This window comes from Sylvia atricapilla, chromosome 8, assembly GCF_009819655.1.
Source record: "Sylvia atricapilla isolate bSylAtr1 chromosome 8, bSylAtr1.pri, whole genome shotgun sequence".
NCBI classification, from domain to species: Eukaryota; Metazoa; Chordata; class Aves; order Passeriformes; family Sylviidae; genus Sylvia; species Sylvia atricapilla.
Window position 1 is genome coordinate 5393271 of NC_089147.1, and position 26384 is coordinate 5419654.

The window sequence follows — 26384 nt, forward strand, 5'->3', positions numbered from 1 at the left end:
TTTGTTTTGCCGTGGATGTTGGTGTCACCTGGACACAGAATCTGCTTCTCACACACTGCAGGTGCTGGGTTACAGAGAATTCAGCTGATTCCTGTTTAATCAGACACTGGCATCCAAACTCCAGAGCTGCAGCTCTTCCCTCCCGTGTTGCCAGTTTAATGAACTGATTTCAGCTCCCACCATTCCTCTCACATTCCTCTCCAACTCCTCACTTGTCTGGGTCTGCCAGAGAGTCAAACAAGCAGCAGCACACAGGGCCATGGATTCCTGCCACAGCAGGATGTCACATAATGGAGTTGTCCAACACCTGCACCAGGCCAAGGATGACTCCACAGGGGCCCCCTCTGACTCCACGTGCTCTGGAACAGCAGCTCTCTGTTTATTGGGATTTGTTGTAGCTCTCAATCTGTCTCCATTTCTCTCAACAGTTAAACCCATCATTTATAGCATGACAGCACTTACCTCCCCACTATTAATTTAATAGTATTTGTGCAGACACCATTCAGAGCTAGAGCCAAGGAAACAGCTACAAAACAGAACGAACAAACAGAACAATAATAACCTAAGAGCCAAGCAATAAATTGCAAAATTACAGCATTTGATTTGCAGACTTAAACCTTTACTGGACTGAAAACTGATTGATCTTATTTTCAGCATACTGTTTTTCTTGTTAGCCAGACTAAGGACCGACCTCAGAGCACTGTAATAATCATGACTTACTTTGTTCTTATTTCCCTACACAGAGCCAGTTTTCCTACCTTGCCATTTGCACAGGCATAAGTCAACAAATGGGAAAGAAGTAGAGAACACAGAACTGTGAGTTTGCAATTTTTGAGTTTCGTAATTTACCAGGTTAAACTCTCATGCTCTTTATGTCAAGCAGAATTCCTTTATAGACCAATACATAAGATATATAGATATATCTACACACACAGGTACATATATATTTACATATATATGTGTGTATGTGTGACACAATTAAACACTTCACTTTCAAGCTAAAGAATTTCCTTCTAGCTAAAACTACAATTGGATGAGTTTTTTTCTCTTTCAAAAGGATTTGGATGTTTTGATTAAATATTTCAGTGTTTTCCCCTTACATTTGCTCCCGTGATTTACAAATTTTTCTAATAAGATTGGAGAACAAGAAGGACCTGTCATACTAGATAAGAGTTAATCATCTTTTCTATTTGTGCTTGCACGCCAAGTCCCTAGACTTTCCAAAGAACCTCATCTCAAGCCTTTGGAGATCTTTGCCTTGATTTCACAGGTAGTTGGATCCTGCATATACACACATTTTAGATGAAAACTGATTTAATTTTGCAGTCCACACGGCAGCTCCCTGTTGCAAACCAGGAGCCAATGAATTTTATTTCCCATCAGAAAAAAAATTGTCTGATTTCTAGAGGAACATTTACAGTAATATAACTTTGATTATGACAGCCACATGAGCTATTTTCTCCTTGGGCTGCTGCCTCAGAGGCTGTACTTCAGCAGCACTCATCCTGTCTCCATAAAACCTTTGCCTGCGGATATTACAGACCATAAAAATGTGTTATAGGATCTGGGTTTTTTAAAGCTAAAAAAAAAGTATTTTATTTTTGCTTCATCAAAGCAAAAATAAGGGTTTTCTCAGAATATAACAATAGCAGCCAGCAAAAATAAAAGAACAAGTCAATCCTGGAGACACCCATACTGTTAAAAAACTCTTCCTCTTTCAACACCTGTATTCACAGTAACCACTAAATCCTGTGCTCTCTCTCAGTTTTTTATAGAAATTGCAAGGGGAAATTTTCAGTAAAGTCAAATGCAGATGACCAGCAATGCCACAGCACTACACTCCTTAAGAAAAACATATCTGCTTTTGAAGATAGGCAGTAGAATTGAGTCTTTTTGTTGACCTTTGTCTGGATTGTTCCTTTTACACCTGACAGAGCTGTGCCTTCGCTGTTGCACATTCCTTACAGTGGTAATCCAAGCATCAAGTGACAGTGTGAATGTAGGATGGTTAAAAAAATTCTATTTGCTCTGCTGTGGTTTCCTTTAAGAAAGATTCATATTGCCATCTAAAGTTATTTCATCTGGTCAGCGAGAGATTTAGGCACTCCAAGGGGAAGGCTTAAGGGCACCTAAATTACTCCAGGAACACTGAATCCCCTTCTTTGTAGTAATAGCTATATAGAGGACAAAGAATTTTCATATATTTTTTTAACCTTTTCTCTCCTCCATGCATCATGCTTAAGGAAATCCACCATTTGAGGTACTCTCTGAACATTCCCTATGAAAATTCTATGCCAGATCTCAGCAAATCAGAGGCCCACCACACCTAATGAACCTTCACATCAGCAGACACTGAACCTCATTAAATTAGGGTACAGTGAACCTCATTAGCAAACATTAGTGTACAGTGCACTGGAACAAAAATAAGCTACAAGAAGTTCCAGACTTCTGGCACAGAGTGAACAGAACATCAAGGTTGGTGTTTCCTCAGTCTGGGCACCAAGAGGAATACTGGGGAAGCTGGCAACTTTTCTCCTAGATGGTATAGAGGCAATAAAAACAGAAGGCAAAACAGCAGGAAAAAGAAATAAATAATCTCTTTCTAGAACAAAAAGGTGAAAATAATTGATGGAGAAACGGAGCCTAAGCTCCTTTCCTTCTTACACAACAGAAAGTGAGGCTCAGAACTGACTCTGTGTGTTTTATGAATGAGGAGTTATTTCCACTGAATGGACTTGTCAGCAAAGTTTCAGTCTAAGACATTTCAGAACTTACAACAAATGACTGGCAGCAGCCAAAACAAACCTAGGATGGTTTCACACTTGTGTGAGAGCAGCTGGAGAAAGAATCATCCATGGGAATGAAGCCTTGTCTAAATTTTTTTCCAAGGCAGATACACAATGCCATTTAAATCCTATCTAGTTAAGGCAAGGCTGAGCATTGCTTTGATTTTACTATATAGAGGGCAATAAATAAAGTGTAAATTAGCCAGTAAAACAGAATTTCAGGATTATGCATATTTCAAACATGAGGCCAACAAAAATATTTGCAGTTCTTTTTGCTTCAAGGTATCCCTTGCCAGTGAAAGTGTTTGAATCAATATTTGTCTCTGGCAATATCAGTCTAAAAAGGATCTGAGCATGTATCACTGTAAGATTTCAAGAGATAGGCACAGCCAGAATTAGAATTAGCTAGAACAGCTTAAAATTTACCCTCTCCATTGTCCTCTGCTCCAATTTACTGCCTACAACTGTAATTAGACCTCACCCATAGCACAGCCACTACTGCTCACAGTCCAGGATTAAGTGCACAGATAATTCCATTGGCAGTTCAAGGTGAAACAATAGCTTCTAATTAGAAAAACTGAGCCAAGAGCACGGATTTTGCAATGGGTGACTAAATTCCAGGAGAAGATCAGAGAAAACAAGGAGAGGAGTAATTTCCTACACTAAACAGCTGAGTTGCACAGGACTTTCCAGTCAAAACCTTTAATTTAGAATAGCTGCAAGTATAAATAAGAGGTATGTAATAGATTGGGTGTGACAGAAAAATATAATCTGAATAGTCTCTCAGATGGACTTGTCTTTGCTGATCAAATTCCAGTCCTTGCTGGCTAGATTGCAGAATGAAGGCACAGAATCTGTACATCTAAAACCAAAAAATAAACCCCAAGGCTTGTGTGAGATGCCTTGAAACTGCACTGAAAACCCCTATAATGGACTGTGATGGAGACAGGTTTTCTTCAAGGCTTGGACTGCACTTGGAATCAATCTCTGAGAGCTATCACACATTTTTTCCACCTTGAAGCATGACATACATTACCTAAGAAAGCCTCTTTAATTTCGGTCTTGTCTGTCCGACGGATTATTTTCACCACAAAAATGACTGCCAGCGGCGTGAGGAACGAAATTGCCTGTGAGAGATAACAAATACCACGTGTGAGAGCATCAATTCCTCCTCAGCCCAACTGATTAATAATTAGCTGCAGCCAGCTCCATTTCCACTGAAAGGCTGAACGATCTTTATCAAACTCCTGACCTTAAGCAAAGTGGGACGATTTGTCTTTGCAACTACAGGGTGACGAGCACATTAATATTCCAATATAGCCCTCAGCTATAATTGATTTGTAATTGCCCAGAGCTGCATTTAAAATGTCAGCTTCTCCGGTGAAAAAGTAACAGTCCAGAAGATCCATAAAATTCATACACTGATCCATACAGATTTTGGAGATTTTTTTTCCTCAGTGTGCATTTTTGAGGAAGGCAGCCCACCCACCCAGGCTGAGTGCTCAGTAAGACCCTCCTCAACACAACAGACTGCAGCATTTAAAAATGCACTTTCTCTTACTTTTTGTTTTCTTTTCAACAGTCATGCTCGAATGCATTTGGAAGGAAGTGTCTTCGTGATTCTCTTGTTTACAAGTGTTCAGATGTGGAGCAAGCTGCCTTATTATTTTCAAACCCAGGAAAACAGCACCTGAGCATCTACAGGTTTAGTCACTGGTTAAACAGAACCTTATCCTGAAATTGTCAGTGCTGGAGGGCAGGAATCCTCCTACAAAGAACCTGAAATGGCATCTGTGCCTCAGTGTACACACTTTATTTGCTTAAAAAAAAAGTGTAAATTACTGGTTGATGTTTAGATTTTTTTTTTTTTTTTTTTTTTTTTTTTTTTAAAGCAAGGCATAAATGAAGCTGTAAATGGTACAAGGGGTGCCAGGTCTTAAATGAGATTATGCTTTCTTTACTGAAGCTGAACTGGGCCTTGCTTCTTAAACAGCCCCACTGACATAAAAACCTGACCAGACAGATGTATTATGGCAAAAGACACATGACTCAATCTTCTTTTTATACCACAGATTAATCCCAGTCCTCACTTTATGATTTTAGACAATCTGAGCACTAGTGAGAGTGCTCTACATTTGTTATTTTGGCTCTGCATCTTGTACCAGATTGTCCTTGCCTGCATCTGCAAAATACTATCTAACTCAGTGAACCAGGCAGATTAAAGCACAGTCTGGAGTCTGTTCCCCTTCTCTACATTTAGGAAGGCGGGCACCAGAATTTGTGCAAAAAGAGGAGTCACTTCCACTTAAAATTTCCCCCTAAGTATGTGTGAAATTCAAGTTTGGATGCCAATGCCACATTATTGCTCCAGAAATGTGATGAGGATAGAGTTCACTTCTATCCTCATCAACAATTCAATTTGTTTTCAGAGGCAGGTCATGAAATTGAAAAAAAAAAAAAAAAAAAAAAAAGAGGTTAAAGCAAATCCTAGAATTTCCAGTTTCATTCTTAAAATTTCTTAAAATAAGGATTACCACCAGGAAAAAAAAAAAAAAGACAAAAAATATCTGCATTCCAGTACTGAAGAACACGTAGATATATAGTCAAGGCTGACAGGCTTATAGTGGTGGTTTAATGGAGTCAGAAATCTTTTGAACAAGCAGGAGCAGTAGAAATTATCAACACAGAATAGCATTCAAGTGGTAGCTTATTCCAAACCACCTTCCACATCCATCTTCAGAAATCTGGTAAAACTGCAGATTTCCTCATATTTTACAGGCCTGTGAATTTTTGAGGGAGATGAACTATTCTTGTTCATGGTGTATTGCTGCTCCATACACAAAAGCATCAGCTGGAAGGTGCTTTTTATTCTGCAGCAAAATACACGCACAAAGAAATTTTGGCTTGTGACTGGCTCCTTTTTATTTATTTTGAAAAAAAAAACCCAAAAAACAACAAAAACAAAAACAAAACCAAAAAGTTTCTCTGTGGCTCATATCTAAAACAGATTTGGCAACACTCTAATGAGCAACACTCTCCTCACATGCATCTCAGCTACGTTGCCTTTTCCAGCAGTGAAATATTCCAGCATTGCCAGGCTTTTGTGAAACATGGGCAAAATCTCTGCCATTTATTATTCATCCTGGCAAGCCAGAGATCTGCTGAAGCTATAGGGACTGCCACACACTGCCATTTATCCAAGGGAAAGCTGGCAGTTACCTGCACTTTCCAACACAAGGAATATCCACTGATAGAGAGACAGAACCAGGCTCAGCTCTTTTTCCAGCTTTTGCTACCCATGCAGAAGTCAGCTTTGTCCAATCTGGATGTGTGCATTCCCAACACTTCTCTTGAATTCAGGTCTCTCATAACAAATAAAATAATCCAACAATTCATAAAGTCTTAGAGATTGCCTTCAGATAAGCCATAGCCATATGTTTCAATATCAGAGTACAGCAGTGGCAACAAATTCTTTCCATAATGAAAGCTTGTGGTCAATGCTAGAGTCAGATTTTTCTTCTTTTAAATTTAAAAAATAAGAAAATAATAGAGACATTACCTACATTTCTTAATTTAAGGAGCTGTTCACTGTTTAAAATCTGAGCCAGAAAGAGACCACAGGCCAGACAAATGTTACTGACATGGAGTTGCCTCAAAGTTCCATCCACCACAAACTTTGCCAAAACCTGGGGCTATGGGAACAGGAGAATATATCATAATTATATCCCAGAATTGTGCTTCCCAGTGCATACTGCCTAGGGACCAAGAGGATGGACTAATGATTATCCCAACTGGTTTCTAAAATAGTTCCACCACTGCAGCAAAACCCTGTACAATGATTCACTCTTTGTTCTTGAACTCCTCAGTTAAAAGCAGATCAGAGGAACCATGCAGCAAAGTAATGCTGAGCATAAGGAAAAATCACACAATTAAACTCAGTCTTTCCCAGCACAACAATTATATGTTTGGCTTGGGGGTTATTTTGTTCGTTTGTTGTTTGATTTTTGGTTTCGGGCTTTTTTACACAGCTGTCTTCCATTTCTGGAAAAACATATATTTCCATCCAGCCAGGATGAAAAAGTCCTAAATAAAACTGCCTCTTAATGCAATATAAACAAAATTATTCTTGTTTATAAAGGCAAATTTAAAAATCAGGCCTTCAGCCTCTGTCTTAGAAGGCTGGAATATGTACAGTCTCCTCAAATGCAGGAGGTGAAAAGAAATGATGTGGCTGATTTGCATTTAATCTGAATTCAAGTTTGAAGAGTAAAACCCTGGCCTCACTGGAGACTCAGGAAAAGATGACTTTGAGGCAGCTGTTGGAAAACACTGAACTTTTACAGCCTGAACTACAATTTCAGCAATTCTGAGGTGGTCTGTGTTACTGAGCTCTCATACATAGAGATTGTTATGATTGTTAATCATTGCTAGTGAAGGTTATCAAAATTATGAACTTTGATAACCAAATTCAGCCATCCAGTCTGCATGTGCTGAGCAGGAAAGAGCCAGGAGAGCAGTGACAGCAGGGAAGCCCTTTGATATATTTAGTGTTGGCAGAAGCTAAAACAAAGGTTTTGCCTTTAGGGGAAAAAAAAATTTATTCAGAGTCCAGTATCTCAGTGCCTAACACGAATAAAACAAATTTGATTTCAAAATTGAAGCGCTTAACCTTATAAGAGCATGGCAAGGTTTTGTCAGGGCACCCAACCAGCTGATGGAAAAACCTTCTCTACTCATTTCTCTCACGTCCCTCTCAGCTTTCACTCCTAAACTGAAAAATCAACATTCATAAATTCAGTCATCTGATAACGCTGCTTTCTAAAGGATTCCCATCATTTGCTACATTTTGGACAACACTGGAAAAGAGTTGCCTTTATTTTGCTAGAGGACATGAAATGAAGGACATGCACGTAGTCAGTTGATAGGGCAAAAAAGAGGGAAGTTTATTTCTTGACTTCAATTTATATAGGTTCTGGACATTGACCAGGGATTGGAGGATGAGGTTGCTACCTCTCTGACCCCACTGGTCAAACTAGAAGTCTATTAATTGTTTTTTTCTCTAGAGAAGTATGAAAAACAATTATTTTGTTTACATGACAATTCGTGAGAAACTCCACTACAAAAATGCAAAACTTAGAAGGCTGAAAAAGCTTTAGGGCAACACCTTTAGGATTAAAGGAACATCCTCTACTTGTGAAATATTTCCTATTGCTTATCAAATGAAAATTCACTCAGTTTACAGCCATCAAATGACCCAAGGGACTTCAGTACTTACAAACATGAGCCGTGTAGGGATGTTGTCTGATTGCACCAAGGGATTTTTGTACAGCCAGATCTCCTCTGGCTGGATCACTCGCTGGAATGGATCCAAAAATTCCGTAAAACTGAAAAAAAACAATGGAAGGTACAAATTTTTTCACAATTTGAAGTGATGATCAAAACCCCTCAGGAGAGTTCTGCTCATTTAGAATTGCCCCCGAATTTGACTATGACATAGAATGCATTAATTATCCTTATTAATAAGTTGCTACGTGGCCATCCTATCTCACTGCATTTTAGTAACACAAACTTTATAAATACACCCTTCAGAAAACAGTTTTAAAAGTCTACACCTTTGCAGCTGTTCTACATTATAAAATTTCCATAAACACTACTGTGGAGAATATTTTTTTCTTTATTTTTGTGGGAAAAGCATGCAAATAACACTGTGAGATTAAATAAATCACGCAGTGATTTATTATCAATTTACAATCATGTAATCCAGTCTTTTACCCTGAAGAAATTATTTAACAAATGTAAACTATAAAATGTCTTTCAAATGTCAAGGTTCAGACTTTGAAGCATGACAGTTGCATTTGTAGGATCACAAAGAAAAAGAAAGAAGCAGCCCAGGAAATTTCTTCTACTGATAGAAAGAAAAGGTAACTTTAGAGAAAATCTCCAAAAGAGACTTACTCATAAAACAGGATGGGCTGACAAGCATAAGAAGAATCTAAGTCTACCAGAAATGTCTCATTCTACCAAAACAGTTCTAATTTCATTATTATGCCTATTAGCCCTCTTACAAAGAAAACCAAAAAAAAACCCCAAAAAACCCCTCCCAAAAAAAACAAGACACCACCCCCCAAAAATCCACCCAAACACACTAAAAACCCTCATCATTCTGTAATTACATTATTTTGCAATTAAGAACATAAAAATAAAATGCTGACATCCCACTGTTCTGCAGAAAGTAGTTTGTGTGGGTATCTTTTGTCATGCACGATAGAAAAAGCAGAAATTGTGATCTCTGGCTGCAGTAGAAAGTTTCAGAAGCTTTTCACAACTACCTAAATTGTCTCACTTCATTTAAACCATTCTCCTTTTTCCACAGTGTCCTTCAATGCTCTTCAAATTTTCTTGGCTTTGAATTAAAACAGTCTGGGAATACAAGACAGCCTGAGAAGTTTGGCCTTGGCTTTGCACTGTTGACTCCAGGTCTGGTTTTTTAGGACATGAGATATGGGTGCTGAGGAAGACACAGGGACCGGTTTTCTGCAGATGAGTCTCACCAGATAAACCCATGGAACCACAACTCAGAGGTGCAGCCACCCAAAGCATTTTTTTACTGCAAATTTTCCAAAGCCAAGGGCTTTAAACCTCTCCAAACCCAAGTTTTCACACCGGTACCAGGCACATCATGTGGTTTGTAGAGCAGAGTAAAATTAAACCACACACACACATGCAGCTCTCCCCAGGGAAGACAAACCCTCAAACTGAGCTGGGTTAGGAACTTCCACAACAGGAGCAGGGGGATACAATTCTGCTTGGTGTTTTTAGCCCCAGGAAGGTGTATCGAGCTCTGAGGGCTACCAGCAGCCTCCCAGAAATGGCTGAAGAATAATTAAGTCATCAAGAAAAACTGCTTGATCGGAGGTGTTCTGAAAAAGCAAAAAGGTTTAACTAAAGAGAAAATAACAAACTGTAAGAACAAGATAATAAAAGCCATGCACAGTGCAGGGAGGTCCCTTGCATCTCTTAACAAACCCCGAAAAGCCCCGAGAATCTTCCCTTTCTCTCTTAAATAGTCAACGATGGAGGAGGGATTTTTTGGCAAGCTGTCCACCAGAAAATAGCTACACTACAGCTGAAGGGTGCTTTTGTCTTGGCACTGGGCCAATTACAGAGAGAAGAGCATAGAAGATTTTGGTTCATCTTCCTCATAAGTTCAGGGGTAAGCTGAAACTCTTTTCCTGATGTGGAAGCATCTCCTCGGGTGTGGGGGTGAGTGAAATACCAGAGGATCCTTTAAGTGATGCCTTGGGAAGACTGACCTGAAACAGAGACTGGACAGAGCTAAAGAATAAAGTAGGGATTTATTGAAAGGCCTCCAGGATCCACCTTGGGCAGGACAAGAGCCTGACCAGGGCTACACTCAAGGTCGACCAAAAATGGTCACAAAATGAATGACCCATCACGAGGTCTCACATTTTCATATGTTTTGGTCCATTTGTATATTGGGGTTTAATTGTCCCATTCCAGCCACAGGCTGTGAGGTCCCATCCTTCTTGTTCCTCCCTCCAGCCCACCCTTGTTTGTGCTTTTGGGCTGAAAGTTGTCCTTGGTGTGCAGCAGGAGAAGGATTTGTTTTGTGTCCCTGCTGTGTGCAGAGCTGAGTGACACTGACTGCGAGCTCAGAGCTGAGCCCTGGGCACCACAGAACCTGAAATACATGAAAGCTCAAACTTAAGGCATCAAAAGGTCTCTTCCAACCCAAACCACTCTGACCCCTTTACCTGAGCACACCCAGACTCCCTCTACTCAACACTCAAAAGAGCCCAACTGACCTCTTCTTCCTCTCCTTTCCTAAAGGAAAACAACCACAATGAAGGACCGAAGAAGGTCAAACACAGCCTTGTAACTTGTAACAGGGTTTATGTTTCCTATACTGGCCTACATGGACAACAAGATTATTCTGGGAGCTTAAGGAGTCTGGTTTTGCAAGGGCAGTATTTACTGTTTATACTCAGCTTCTCCAAACCCAGAGTCTGAGCCTGCTCTCCCAAGAAGGTGAACTTCAGAATTGTCAAAACAATTTGTTTCAGTGTTTTCAAAATGAAAACAAAGCGCTTTTTTCAAGTTAAAAAGACAATGGCTTGTGCATGACATGAAAATAGGAAACATTTCTAAAGAAGAGCAGTTCCATCACCCGTATGAAAAATTCATTTTCTAGTTTTCAAGTAGAAAAGTAAAGGTCGACTCCTAGACAATGCAAGCAAGTTTGGTTCCAAACTTCAACTAAGAGGAAGTCCTAAGGTTTATTATTTGAAGCATTTCTGGTAACTACAGAGAGCAAACCACATACAAAAATCTGTGCTTCAAGGTGATCAGGACACACCAGTGCACTTTTGGACAATTTGTCACAATGGATCAGAAATGTAATTAATTTGATGTTAAGACATTTGACATTATGAACAAATGCCAACAGAATTAAAGGTTTGGGGCTCTTCTTGATCTTTCGTTTCCTGCCCCTTGTGATGTAAGAAAGCTGAAATTATTGTTGTTTAAATCTGAGGAAGTAAAATAAAGAAATCAAACTCAGTTTTCACAGGAAAAGTGCTAGGGCACTGCAGATACATACTGTCATAAGATTTAATGCCTTTAAGAGCAAAATAACACGCGCTGAAGAGATGAAAATGTAATAAATAACATAAATAGTATCTGATTTCAGATGAGGACTGATTTTTTGATTAATATATACTCATCTGTGCTTATATAAAGAATGAGTAATTTCAACAAATCCATCAAGTACCATAGTTATTATTATTTCATGCAACAGCAGCAGTTTTGTATCCACTATATATTAAATCTGATTAGGTTTTCATTTATTTTTTTCACTTGTGTTCTGAGTATATTCCCAAAACTGTGTTCAAATTTAGTGCAACATAATGCAAAAAAAACCCAACACCAAACAAACAAACACATTTTCTGAAACTGGGCAAAATAATTGTAAAATCCCTGTTGAAGGAGAAAAAAAAAAAAGCTGCAAAAGGCAGCAGATGTCTCCGTGATCAGTACAGAAATAGAAAGTAAACAGTTAAAGGAAAGAAACAGTAAAAAAAGAAATAACTTTTTTTTTTTTTAATCTTCCCAAAGAGCTCAACTGCTAATTAAATTTTTATGCCAAGACTCATAAGAGAACAATTCTCTTCTTTTGTGAAGCATCACCAATGGGTGAGTGGATATGAGATTTCACTAGCTTGAAGGCAATTCCCTTTGTACTCTATTAAACAATCATGAGGACATACTGGTTTCTAAGCTGCCTGACACTTGGTGATTTATGTTCCTTTGTCCCAACCAAAAATACCATCTATCACTATTCATAAGTCAGCAGAAGCTTGTTTAAAGGACTAGATGTTATGAGAAATGAATGCAGGCCTTGGACAAAAAAAACCTGGTTTTGATCCTTTTGTGTTATGGCCCAAAGAACAACCTCAGTCATGGAAGCAGGTTTCCTTTGTTTTAGTACAGAAAAATTTAGTCTTAGCTTGTTGGCCTTTTTCTTCATTTTTACATATTCACCCAACATTTTTAACAGCTTAGCCAGCAACATTTCAAACACTTCAGCCTGATGGCATGTCTTTAAGGCATAAAAGGATTTCCATTAACTTTGAGAGCCTTTAACTGTGACTTTCAAAGCAGCCCAAGGGAAAGAGGAGCCCAAATTCCATTAAAAACATCAGTGAGCAACAGGTGCCCCAGTCCCTGGGGTTGCTTTGGCCATGCCAACAGTGCTGCTTACAGCTCCACACTGACTAAAAACGCTGCTCTTTTCCGAGGTCTTCGAGGTACATTAACTTCATTTCCATTTCACAGCGTGCAGCCCTTCAGGATCATTTCATGCCAGCACCACATCACAGCCAGAGCCAGGTAACAGCACACTAAAAGCAGTTTTGTGATGATATGGCCTAATAACGTGGGGTTATCTTTTTATGGAACCATTCACTGGTAGTGAAGGAATCAGACAGAGCATAAATATCCTCACGGAGGTTTTGACCTGAGCTTCCACAGTGGTTTTCCTCTCCCATAAGCAGCAGCAGGATTTCATTTGGCACCTCACCTTGTTGTTTCCAGCACTGCCTGGCACTCAGCTGTATCCCACAGCAAGGTTTAAATTTCTGCCTGGAGCTGAGCTAAAGGGTGCGTGGGTGGTTGGTTGGCAGGAGAGGGGGAAATTGGGGGGTTTTGCCTTTGACTTTTTTTCCCTCACAGACAAATATTGTCCCAAACATCAAGTGACAGTAACTGAGAGGACAGAGCAGTACACATGGGATGGCAAAACACTAGGAGAGAATGAACAGGAGCTTGTGATTGTGGCACCCAGACATTCATCCCAGGCACCTAATGAATGACCTTCCTCTCTTCTAAGCTTCATCTGTTGATAAGCAGATTTGATCCTCAGATGGCTCTGTCTGCATGTTCCCACTGGGGCAAACAACAAAAAGAGCAGATGTTAATGAACTTCTCTTATAAATCACCTAAAATATAAAATAAAAAAGAAATGGCTTAGGTTAACTGTGCCTGGGCTGTTGGAACTCCATTTGACATGTTTTTACATGGATATTTCCTCTAGTATTCCCCAATCTGGATCTCCAAGCTAGGAGTAAATGCCTGTCTAGTGTACCTGCCATGTTAAATTGTCCAATCAGTTGTTCTGCAAGGTTGTGAGCGGTGTCAGTGGTGCTGAAGTTGGAAATAATTGGCCTAATTACAGAGTATGTGCACAATTCATAACTCAGGACTTGCTTTAGGGGCTTCCCACAAGTGATCCAGGCTAGAAGGAAAGAGCCCAGAGTTTGCACCAGCTGGGAGCATTGGACACTCTTTGTTCACATCACCTTGGCTCATATTTGAATTCAAGACTTCAATTTACCCTTTCTGAAACACTCTGATAGTGGGGAAAGCATTCATGTCATGTTATTTGATGTATCTGGAGAGAATTACTGATGCTCAAGACATGAGAAAATCTAGCTTTGTTTACTGCCTACAGATAATATTATGGAAAAAAAAAAAAACCATAACTTCCTGCAAAAAAGACAAGATATGAAAAGCTTGAAATGTTCTGTGGCTGGCATGTAAGATTAACAAAACTGAAGGAGAAGAGATAGTGATGAGGGGAGATAAGCAGCAATGCCCGTGGTTTATCACCATGATTCTGCTCTCCACGGAGCTGCAGCAATTCAGGCTCTGAAATGCTGCTCTCTGTGTGTATCAGCACGATGAGATAGCTTTGTGTCAGCTCAGAGGTTAGCACAAGCAAAGGCATCTGAGCCATTTAATATCTAAAGTAATTAGGGAAATCCACAGCTCCTCAGCCATCAAGAAGGGTTACAATATATATGGCCAAGACTCAATTATGAATGATGAGCAGGGAAGAAGCTGGCATGAATTAACAATATGACTTCAATAATATAAACTCTACTTTGACAGAAAAAGGAACGTTCCCTGTAGTTAAGGCACACCACTGGGTGTCAAAAGATTTGATGTTTCTTGACATGGTTTTACAGAGCAAGGTAGAGCAAACCATTCCAGTATCAGAGTAACTCTTAATTCTGCAGTTGGTTTATTAACTGGACCTACACATGCCAAGTATGCACTGCTGACAAACACCCAGCAACAGCTTTAACTTCTCCAGAGAAATCAAACGGAAAGAGGTAATTTTGAAAATAAATCCAAATTTATATTGCAGTAAGTACTGAATGCAAAAGAAGTGTTCCCATCAGATAGACCAAATGTTTTACTGGTTCTTCACAGACTTTTATGGAAACGTGTTACTGTAAATATAATTTTTTAACTGCACTAAAACCAAATAAGTACTACACACTCTGACACAGAAACACCAGTATCAATAAATTACCCCTTTTTAACAGCTAAAAACTTTTTATTTCCCAGTACAGTGCATACACCTGCTATTTCTGATTAACAACTTGAAATCCTCATGTAGAGCTTTATTGGAACTGATAAAGACAAAGGGCATGGGCAATGGTTTTGGGGCTTTTATTTAATGTCACTGGCAAGTAGAGGACTGGTTCTGGAGGGCAGCTTTGGCTTCAGATGAGTCAGTATGACTTGATGGAAAATATTTCTGAATACTTTAAATTAGCTACCACTTGCAGTGTGACATTTAATTAGCACATGTGCCTCCATTAGCCCCTCAGATATACAAGAAATCATTTTGATTAAGAAAAGATTGAAAATAAATTCTGATGCAGTGTTAAAATACACAGCTGTCATATTTCCCTGAAGTGCTAAAACAGGAGAGTTTCCTTCAGCCTTACCCATAGGTTTCCCAGATTTGCCTCACATATTCACTGATTTTACAGATTTATATCAAGGTATAACTTCTTCCAAAGATGAATGGCCCTCTGTACTCTCCTTGCAGCCAACACTGCACTCAGCAAGGAGACAACAGCTGTGAAGCCCGGGCTCACTTTAAAGCTCAGATCTCAAACTAAAAACAATGCAGACACAACAGGAGTCCTGCAGCTTATGAAATCACATAAAAATGAGATATATACTTTGAATACTTAATATGAAAGGCAAACCAACGATCTTTTCACAATGCTCAAAAGGATAGAGCAGCCTGGAGTGGAGTTTTAGAACCTGATGTTAGTTTTCTTTGCACTTAAATTATCTTGTCCCTGTTTTTGCAGCCCCTGGCATTTGAACTTTCTCTAAGTAAAAAAAATTTCCTTCCTGTGACACAGAGGAAAGGGAAAGAATTATCACGACCGTGAACGGCACAACAAGAACAAAAGGTTAACACAGCTAGGAAGTTGTTCTTGTGCGCCTGAAAGATTCCAAAAGCTTCCAGTCCATTCATTCTTCTTGTTAGAGGTTGAGCCTTTGCTAGCAAATAGAGCTAAATATCACTGAGCATCATCATCGCCACTGTGAATCTAGAAAACTTCCAGTCCATGGGAATAAAAGGGGTTTTCAGGCCTTGAAGTAATTAATCAGCTTCAATACAGCATTTTCACCATCATATCTTCCTCACAGAAGTGGGATATTTGGAAATGAGCAAAGTGAAAGGAAAAAAGAGGGAAGAGTTGGTCATGCTGCATTGCAGCTTTGATCAGAAGAGCAGGAGACAAGAGTGACTAGAAAGAAGCATGAAAAAAAAACCTATTGCAAAATGAGTCAAACTCATATATTTTGACTTGTTTTTAATTTTTTGCAACTTTCTTTGACCTAATAATGGAAGTGATCTTTGCTTTCTGGTCAGCAGACTATAAAATAAACCCGTGCGAAACAAAACCAACTTTGTTTTGGCATTTAGCTGCTCCTGGGGTGAAAGAGCAGCTCAGCCCTTGTGATCCCTGCTCACAGGGAGCAGTTCTGCCCCTGGAAAACAAGGCAAGGAGGTCAGAGCTGCTGCTTATTGGGTCAGGGTGCAACTCTCCAGGCCACCCAGAAACATACCAAATATAATCAAGAGTGGTAGTTTTACAGAAATAACCAATATCAGACAAGTGAAAACGACTGGCCCCTGCTTTCATTGCATTATCTCTCATCTTATCTATGAAAAAATAATTATTTATGGTATTAGTTGTTGCCTCTACCCTGTATTTTTATTAAATATACCTTATGATACAAGATATTTCACAAAAGCCATTTTAATGTGTGTTTGGGGAGGAGAAAGTGGAGGGAAATGAAATAATGAGTTCTGAAGCCATTAAAAGTGTCAAAGCTGGCAGCTGTACATTATCCTAAAGTGAAAATCAGAATTCATATTACAGGCTTATTCACTAAGCACATGTCTGAATAATGAACCCAAACACACTGCAAACAGTTAAAATTTTCCTCTTGATGTTTTTAATGCTTATTTTGATTACATCTCAAACTGTTTTTAGTCAAACTCTCCACAGTTTCCTGTACAACCACACAGCTTCACAGCAAATCGATGGAGCTGACTCTGGTAAAGTTTCTTTCTTTTTATTTTTCTTTTCATACCTGCATGTCACACACTATTGATTATGTTTGGACCCCAAATGAAAGTTGGGGTAAACTCATAACCATGACGAGTTTCTCTCTGTGAGAAAATCTCCCCCTCTCAGTTCTCTCACTCCTCCTCCAAACCATATTCCCAATAAAATCCAACTGGATTAAAATCACTCAGTCCAAAAACACCTGACTGTGAACTGCGTGTTCCGGAGTATTAGTAATGATTAAAAGAAGTAACAACATTAAGAGAAGAAGATCTAATAATGGGGAATAGGAACATCCCTTTTTGCATTTTGTAGCACTCACTGAGGTCCAGCAGCAAAAGTGCCACTCCTGGAAAGCACCTTGGACACAGTTGAACAATTATTAATGGCCTCTCTGAGGGCTGTGAGAGCACAGACAGACTGCTGGACCTGTTCTCCCATCAGTGAGAATTGGCAGCTAATGGAAATAGAACGCTTTACACATCAGGTGACACTCCTCGCTGTTGCTCTCCCTTTGCAAGGCTTCACACCACCAGGCAAACCCTTCCCAGCTGAAACATTTCTGAGCTAGCACTTGCACCTCCGTTGTACGTGCTAAAGAAGCAGTAAAACTTCTCACCCAATAAAGGCTAAAACGTCAGACTGCAGAGTAAAACATTGCCGCTAATCTGGGATTTCATTTTTTCCCAGTCTGGTTAATGTGGAATATTCAGCACACAAACTTTGGCACTGCCCTGCACAAGGGACCATCAGCGTCTGTTCAGTGTTTGCTGAAATAGTCTCCAATGTCAAATTGTTTCCTTTCTCACCCATCGAGATATGTCCAAAATCTCTTACAAGAAATTTCACTTCAAACTTTTACCCACACACCGGGGCACTCTCAGGCAATATAAACCTCAGCCAGCTTACAGGACCAGCCATTCTTGATATAAAATAAAATTGATGTAAAGTTTTACTGTACATCAAGTAAAGTAAACTTGATGTAAAATACTCCTAAAACACCTCAGTGACTTGTATGGCATTGTAGAACTTCTGTAGGTGGAGATTCTACCTATCCTCGGGCTGTCTATCACAGTGCTCCAAGCCCTTAACATTAGAATGTATTTCCCCACACTCAACCTAAGTTTCCTTTGCTAAAAATTTAGAAATCTTTCCTTTCTGTCTAATTCCCAGAGGATGTGAAGAGCAGCTTGTTGTCTTCATACACATTTATGGAGCTGCTTACCTGTGAAGATCTCTGCCACGTCTCCTCAGATCTTCAGATAAAACAACCTCTATCTCTATATCTGAATTATCTCTACCTTTTCCAGAAAGAAAAAAAAAGATGTTTTCTATACTTCTCTTACAATCTTTCTCACTCCTCCCCCCAGCTCTCTCGAATTCACCTGATAATTAATCTCAATTAGCTAGTTACTATGAAAACTCCAGTTGTTACCCCGTTACCTACCCTACAGTGAAACAATTTCCACTCATTGCACTCCTATGCATTTTAATTCAAATTCAATGGTATTTTAACAAGGAAAATATTTAGATAGTAAAACTAGAAGTGTTTGTAATACAGAGAAACAAATACAATACACAGTGACTGTAGCACTCTGGTTTAAAATGAAGAAAAAAAATCCCAATCTAGTTTTCTACGGAATCACATCAGTCACAGATTTTTTGACATATCAATGACTTGTGGTTGAATGATGACAAATTTAACATTTAAAGGCAAGGGAAAACTGTGAATGGAAGGTACTTTAAAATCCATGTGCCAAAGCTGATGACAGCTTTGTCTCTTCCATGCAATTGGATCTACTGTAAAGCAGCTGTTCTGACCCAGAAACAAGGGAAGCTTTCCTTAACCAACCGAGACTAAGTCCCTGCTGCTCATTAGTGGATCACAACCAATACTTTAATTAGTATTTAATCAGGGACATGAGTGCTACCTTCTCCACTAATCCTTGCCAACAGAGATGCAGCACTCAGGCATCCCCTGTTCAGTACCAGCACAGTCATTCCTACACAAAAAAAGTTACAAGACACACTAAATATTATCCTTAATTCATTTTTAGTATCAATAATTCTGCCAGCTATTTCCAAGTATTGGCTTTTCAAAGTCACTGACAGATTGGGAGACCATAAAGATCTTGATTTACTATGCCAGATATGAGTACATTCTCAGCAGTAAGATTGTAATTTTTATTAAATTCTTTCCCATAAGAATCACAGTTGTGCCCTACCTTGACTGTGCTTAGATCCAAGTATAAGAATCAATCTATTAAAGAAAAAATTTCCCCCCAAGGAACCCCATCAGTAGCATTCTCACTATAAAGCATCCTCAATCAGGCTGGAAGCAAATAAACAAAAAGTGCCAAAGCCTGTGGGTAAACGGGACTCAGCAACAAGATTCAACAAAAGACACAAAGTCACCATTTACTCCTCAAAAAATCTGGAGCAGATGCTTTGGCATTTACAATAACATCCTCTTTTAGCATGTATTCAGCTGTGAGTTTAGCCACGGAGATCAACTGTAAATCCTATCCTATTAGCAGGACAATTAGAATTCCTGCCATTAAAACCCCTTCCCTCTTCCCATCCTTTCACTCCCTTTTTCCCCGAGACTCAAGGAAGACAAATGAAATAACTCAGCTCCACAATCTAGAAATCTTGCTATCACAGGCTGTAAAAACAGCCTGTGTTTGGACACACCAGAGTCTGCACAAAAAGACAGGCAGGTACAATTTCTCCTGAATAACTGTTATCAAAGTCAGTAAAACCCTACCCTACTGCAATAAATAAAATACAAAAACAATGGAATCAGAAGTCTCATCTGACTGGAACAACCAAGTAGCTGAGCAGCAGGATGACACTGAGTGGATGCTGCTTCATCACTCCCCTCCTCAGCTGGATGAGGGAGAGAAAATCCAGTGAAAGGCACCGGGGTCAAGGTAAGAACAGGCAGAGATCACTCTGCAGGGCAAAACAGACTCGGCTGAGGGAAGCTAATCTAATCACAGAAGGAAGATGAGAAAATAAAATCTGAGCCTTAAAACAGCTTTCCTACTCTTCTCCCCAGATTCAATGTTCATTTTTTTTCTCCCTCCTCCTGTGCAGTGGTACAGGGTGCTGGGGAATGCAGACTAAGATCAGATGATCACAGCCACCCCTGCAGCCCCCCTGCCACCAAAACCTGGCCATAAACCCCAATCCAGAACCAAATTTCCCTGTGAGCTCCCTGGTAATTCTTACACAGCAGGACAGGCACACGGTCATTTTGTTCTGTGCCTCATATGACACCAGGTATAACTGGTATTTAGAGCCTTTTGTTTTCACAGCCACCTGTCAAGGACACAGTGCAGAGCAAAGTTAAAATTCAGGTTGCTTTGTTCTATATCAGGGAGTTAGAGGAGCTCCATCACTTCAAAGGTGTGACCGACTCTGCTGAGGGCTGGAACAAGTTTGTTGCTCAATATGTAACCTCTGATAGGTCTTCTGAGATCCTAAGCACCAGAAAAGCTCTTTTCTACAGCAGATAGAAAAACCTAACTCTTCATTGGCCCTACTCAGTGATTTGGACTTCAACCTCCACCACAAAACAAATATTTCTCTCACTTTACTAACGTGTAAACTAGGGTTTACAACGATGAGCCCATTTTTAAGCAGGTTAGCAAACATGTTGATGTTCTCATTTCCTATTATCATCACTCTTTGTGAAACTAACACTGAAAAAGCTCCAAGAATGTTCAATGTGTTCGGCTACCTCATGACAAAGAATTTATCAATGAACTGAAGGATTAGCGTGAGAAAAAGAAGGATTGTCCTTGTTTTCTTGGTGAAAAATTAGGGTACACAGAAACGAAGCCCAAGACTGTGAGGATCAGGAGCCAAAAATCAGGTTCCAAACAAAGTCAGAAATATGGGATTTCAAATCAAGAACAGAGGGAGGACATAAAACTAATAAGAAGTGGCCAAATACCTACTTTGTAACATTCATCTAGAGAGCCAAGGCTCAAAAGGTGCTTTGAATTCTTGGTCCAACTGATTCATATAAATTCACAGCATTTGAGCCAGAATGAGAAAATTAATCTTAATGTCTCAGTCTGGTGATTTCTTCTCAAGACCATCTTGCTTTTGCTACCTACAGTCACAATTTTCAGCTCAGTCTATCCCCAAAAAACCCCATCCATGTGAGAGAGAAAAGACAAACACAAAATTGCTGGGAGAGGAGCAATGCAAACGCTCAGCATTGTAGAACTTCCTCGGGTAATTGATTTTTCTGTCTGTGTTAACAAGACAATACACAGTTTCATTTATAAAGGCAACATATGCAGGATATCGAGAAGACAACATCCCCTGACAAAGAAAGCTACTTGAAAGAGCTTTACACACCAAATTATTTCATGCATATTCATAACTTGATTGAAATATTAATACTGTAAACTTGTAAGAAACACAACACGCCCAGAAACAGCTTTTATTGACTCACACCAGACACTGAACATGGCACACGCACAAAGGATGTCAGCATTAGTCAGTGCTGTAAACTCACACGTGTGCAATATATATCTGTGTATTAGCCTGCAGATAAACATTTATTCCCAAGGGAGGCTGCTAATGAGACTGTGCTGTGGGGAAGATATCCAATTACTCCAAACGACATTTATATTTTAATCACATCACATGCACTGAAGAGCTCGAGGTTTGATGGAGCAATCCTTGAAAGACTTTGCCTTTTTAATCAATTAGCTCTCTAAACATCAGTGACGTGCTGTTGACGAGTCCTTGGGTTAAATATACAACACACACAAATCCTCTCTGCCTGCCAAGAGGCAACAGTGTGGACTTTTAAAACTTCTAAAACAGATGCAAAAAGTTTTTCCCCCTAGAAGACACCTAAACCAGAACACTAGGAAATAAAGACACCCCTCAGGCTCATTCCAAGCGACCACTCAGTGAATTCATTCCAGGACTGATGAAAAACTTTGTTTTAAGGGCATCACTCCTGTGTAAAACTATCAGACTTGCTCACAAATCCTTTTATAATTGGTTTATCTGAAGAAAACCAAGTCAGTCAAAACAAGTTGCTTTCCTCAAGCAACCTGTAAGTGACAAATGACACCGCACACATGGAGATGGAAGTCTGGTCATTTTAAACATGTTTAAAATGCCTAATCAGACATTATAAGATGTTCCAAGTCATAGAAATAAGTACAAAAATGAAGAAAACCAGAGCTGCAAGATCCTAATTCAATCATTCTTCAAATTAGCTTTGGATTTTTCCTGAAAACAGAGTACATCCTCCTGGCTGTTATAATAAACAATAGAGCATTTCTATTTCTGAGACCTTACATGAAAAACCTCACTTTACAAACAAAACTCAGTTCTGTACTCACAAATATTTCTTGATAAGGAAGAACCTAAACAAAAATATAAAGTGGGAATTAGTCTAAGTCAAGATTTGATTGGAAAACATTTGATACTTCATAATGTAATAGTCAAATTATAGCAGGAGAATGTTCTTCACCTTGGAATTAACAAATTAATAACAATTAACGAATAATTTAACAATTAGTTAACAATTAAATCACCTGTGATCCATCAGATCAGTTCAGCCCCATCAAAAGGTGCAAGGATACGTATTTTGAAAGATTAATTTGAAAGTTAAGAAACTGGGAGAAACTGTGGAGCAGAACAGAAATGTCACTATCCTTACAGTTTGTAACTTGCAGCTTGAGAGCTGTTTTGCTGAAGGTACTCAAAGAATACCTATTTAACTTTGCAGCAAAGTGCATATTTAAGCATAGTTTTTACTGCAACCACTTGTTTTTAGGTTTTGACTCTTTGTTGGTTGGAGTTTGGGTTTGTTGGCCTTTTTTTTTTTTTTAACTCCTGCTTCTCAATTTCAGGCAGACACAGTCCTTCTAATAAATCTCTTCTAACTAATCCCTCTTTCAATACTACTTAATCCTGAGGGCTAAAATGCCCTTTAGCACAGATCTCTGTAAAGGCAGAGAAGCTTGAGTTGCTAAATTTCAATACCTAATCCTGTCTTTAAGTGCTAAGTGAGCTCTCAGCAATTGCCATGAACACAACACCTAGAACTGAGTCAGTTGTAATCATTATCCTCCCTAAATGGCTGCTGAATTCAACCACATCAATACTCAACCACCAAAAATGTGTATTGCTTCTAAGGGTGCCCATCTGCAGGATTGAAGAGATCTTATATAACAAGTAGAGGTTTCTGCCTTTGATGGAATGACTGACGTTGATAATTATGGCAACTGGAGGGAAAAGAAAATGCCAGTCTTAAACATAGAAAACATGGTTGTTCTTGATCTAAAATACATTCAAATTGGCAATATATTCAATTTCAGCGATCATCAACAGAAGTTTTCACACCTCCATTTTTATGAAATGACATTTATTACCAAGCAAAGCTCCAATGTGGAATATGCACCTTTTTCTTTTGCATTCTATGGTACAAAATATGCCAGTCTATTGCTGTGAGTGGTATGAACTGTGAGGTTGGAGCTCAGAGAGATCTGGGAGGCAGAGATGGCTCAGGGCTCTCAAATAGCTGTGGAACCATCACCATCAAGGTCAGGCTTCTGACACTACAAGAGTTAGTAAGGACACAAAACCATCAAGACCTTTTCAGAGAGAGCTCCTTCTCTCCTGTCCAGTTCCTCATTTCCTGGCACTCACCACAGAGATGAGCTCAGACCCAGCCACAGCTCATTTCTGTTAATGGCATTCCTTTCCAAGGGAGGTGAAACCTCTGCAGCCTTTTCATTCCTAGAAATCCCTTCCGCAGCAGAGCTCAAGTTGCTGCTGCCTGGATTCCAGTCCCAGGGGTCCCAAATTCACCAGTGAATGTTCACTCCTGAAAGGATATTCCGCCGAACTCAGTGCTCCATAAAATTTTTGTGCTGCCTGTCTATAAAACCACAGGAAACACTGTGTTTAAACCTCTGCGACATAAAAGTTTCAAAATGTGAGTAACTGCCACTTTAGAAAACTGAGAGAACTATTGAACGCTGTTGCAATAGCAAAAGATTACTTCTGTGCTGATATTATGTGAGTAGAAAAGCTCTTCTTTTGGTCTACCTAGAGATTGTATTCTTGCAACCATTACCAGCAAATTAAGTTCAGTTCTTCACGAAACTAAACACTGACCTGCATTTGGAACACTACCCTGCCCAGTACTTTCAGATGTCGATGACTGCTCTGAATGACCCATTGAAATATCAGAATTGTTCCCCAGAATCCCAATGAGGCAGGAGCTGAGCTGTGTGAAAATACGAGAAATTCTTCTATAGGCATTTGCCATTATGGTGACTCTACCAAGAGCTTTTCTGTTAGCTACCCCTCCTCAGAGGATTTCGGAACCACAGCATAAAGAGCAGTGAAAATAATGGAATCTTTTAGAGAGGAAATAAAGACAGAAGAGAAGCACAACACAAAATTCCTAATTATGATGGCTCATGATTTGCATATCATAGTAATGAGCTGCATGAAGAGATCTCCTACAGGGGTGGTGTGGGTGATGAATTACACACACAATCATAAAGAAGAGAAAGGTTCTGGTGTAGCATCAGCTCCTGAGGTTCTTGCTCACCCTATAACTCCACATATTCCATAAAGGAGTTCTGATGACAGGAACGGGTCTACTTGCAAAGTGAGATGAAACTGAACTGACAGATATCAAAGGCACCTTACAGGGTTTTGTTGCAAATCAAAAGATTTGCATCAATATTCAAGAGAAATGAGCACCAAGGGGAAAAAAAAAATCAAACACCAGTAAATTGGACACGTTATTAATTAACCATGAAAGGGACTCATCAAAGCGTTCTGTTTCACCAGGTCTAAGTCAATATCACAGCTTAAAACAGATGTCCTGTGCTGCCTGCACCTGTGATCGACAGCATCCATCCTCAGGAAAACAAACGAGCAAACAGCAAAATCTGATCCCGGTTCTGTGGTACTCCTGAGAGACCACAAAGACTGAGGACACTCGTTTTTCAACATTAGGCAATGGAAATGTAAACTTACACCGAGTGGAACTTTTCATTGTTGAAATGCCTGCAGAACACAAAGTGCATGAAAGAAAGGGCTGAATTACCCAAAGCAAAACAACGCGTAACTGCTTTCTCCTGAGGAAAGGCTAAGAGAAAGAATGATCCTGCAGCCAGGGCTGCACATCTTAAAACAACCAGATACTCATGACTTTCCTCCGTGCCCGACAGCGTGCGGAGAAGCTTCCCAAAGCTCTCACCCTTTCCACCTCACACTCATCCCTCGGTCCTTGCTCAGCCCCAGTCCTGGCGCTCCCGCTGCCGCCAGAAGCAGAGGAGCATCCAGAGCCCCGCCAGGTGAGACTTCACCGCACAAACTACAGCCGGCACAACGAAACCACCAGCACCTTTGAGGCTGCACTGCTTTGGCTAGTCGCTTTTTGCACGCTTCTCCTTCAAACAGCAGCTTCTCCAAGAAAAAAATTCCACTCAGCTCTTCGGCAAAACGCCGGCGCTGGGAGAGTTCCCTCCAAGACTCACCTCGGGGAAATATTCCACCCGCGAGCATCCCCGAGAGGGGACCGGCGGCAGCTGCCGCTCGCTCGGGCATCCCGAGGGGGCTGCCCCGGAGGGGTTCCCTGGCCACTGGAGCCCACCGGGAGAGCCCCGTACCTTTATTCCACACCTCCATCCCACAGCTCCATCCCGGAGCTCCATCCCGCACTCCCCATCCCTCAGCTCCATCCCTCAGCTCCATCCCTCATTCCCCATCCCGGAGCTCCATGCAGCTCCATCCCTCAGCTCCATCCCGCATTCCCCATCCCGGAGCTCCCTCCCGCACTCCCCATCCCTCAGCTCCATCCCGCACTCCCCATCCCACAGCTCCATCCCTCAGCTCCATCCCGCACTCTCCATCCCGGTGCGAGCGGCTGGCAGAGCAGCCCCGGGGCGAAGTGGCCGCGGTGCCGCCGCCCGGCGCTACTCACACGAAGACCCCGAAGAGCAGCACCCGTATGCCGATCTCGATCGCCAGCTCCCGCATGGTGGGTCCCGGCGCTCCCGCAGCCCCGCGCCGCCGCCTGTCACGCCCGGGGGCAGCGGGGCCGCCTCAGGCCGCCCGGCCCGGAGCTCCGGGGCGCCGCGCTCAGCCCGCCCGGCCGCAGCCCCGGCCCCGCCATCCCTCGGCCGCGCTGTGAGGGGAGCGGCGCTGGCGCGGCGCAGCCGAGCGCCGGGGGAGGCTCCCGGTGACTAACGCGGTGTCCCCGCTCGGGGGGAGGGTCCCGGTGACTATCGCGGTGTCCCCGCTCGGGGGGAGGGTCCCGGTGACTAACGCGGTGTCCCCGCTCGGGGGGAGGGTCCCGGTGACTAACGCGGTGTCCCCGCTCGGGGGGAGGGTCCCGGTGACTAACGCGGTGTCCCCGCTCGGGGGGAGGGTCCCGGTGACTAACGCGGGGTCCCCGCTCGGGGGGAGGGTCCCGGTGACTAACGCGGGGTCCCCGCTCGGGGGGAGGGTCCCGGGGATCCTGGGGATTTCCCCTGCCCGCCTCCCCGCCCGCCCCCGCGGCGGAGCCGAGCGGAGCCGAGCCGGGGCCGTGCCCGTCCCCCCGGGGCAGCGCTGCGCCACCGCCCGC

At 41.2% G+C, this 26384-nt stretch overlaps 1 protein-coding gene across 1 annotated transcript in view; it reads right to left on the bottom strand.

Moving 5' to 3' along the window:
* PLPP4 (phospholipid phosphatase 4) overlaps positions 1-25889 on the bottom strand; it is a 50153-nt gene extending 24264 nt beyond the window's left edge. The window contains exons 1-4 of the mRNA XM_066323478.1: positions 25740-25889; positions 8062-8170; positions 3823-3913; positions 463-526 (exon numbers count right to left, since the gene is read on the bottom strand). Coding sequence (XP_066179575.1) covers positions 463-526; positions 3823-3913; positions 8062-8170; positions 25740-25795 — 320 coding nt within the window. The 5' untranslated portion in view covers positions 25796-25889. The remainder of the gene's footprint in view (positions 1-462; positions 527-3822; positions 3914-8061; positions 8171-25739) is intronic.
* Positions 25890-26384: the final 495 nt, after the last annotated feature.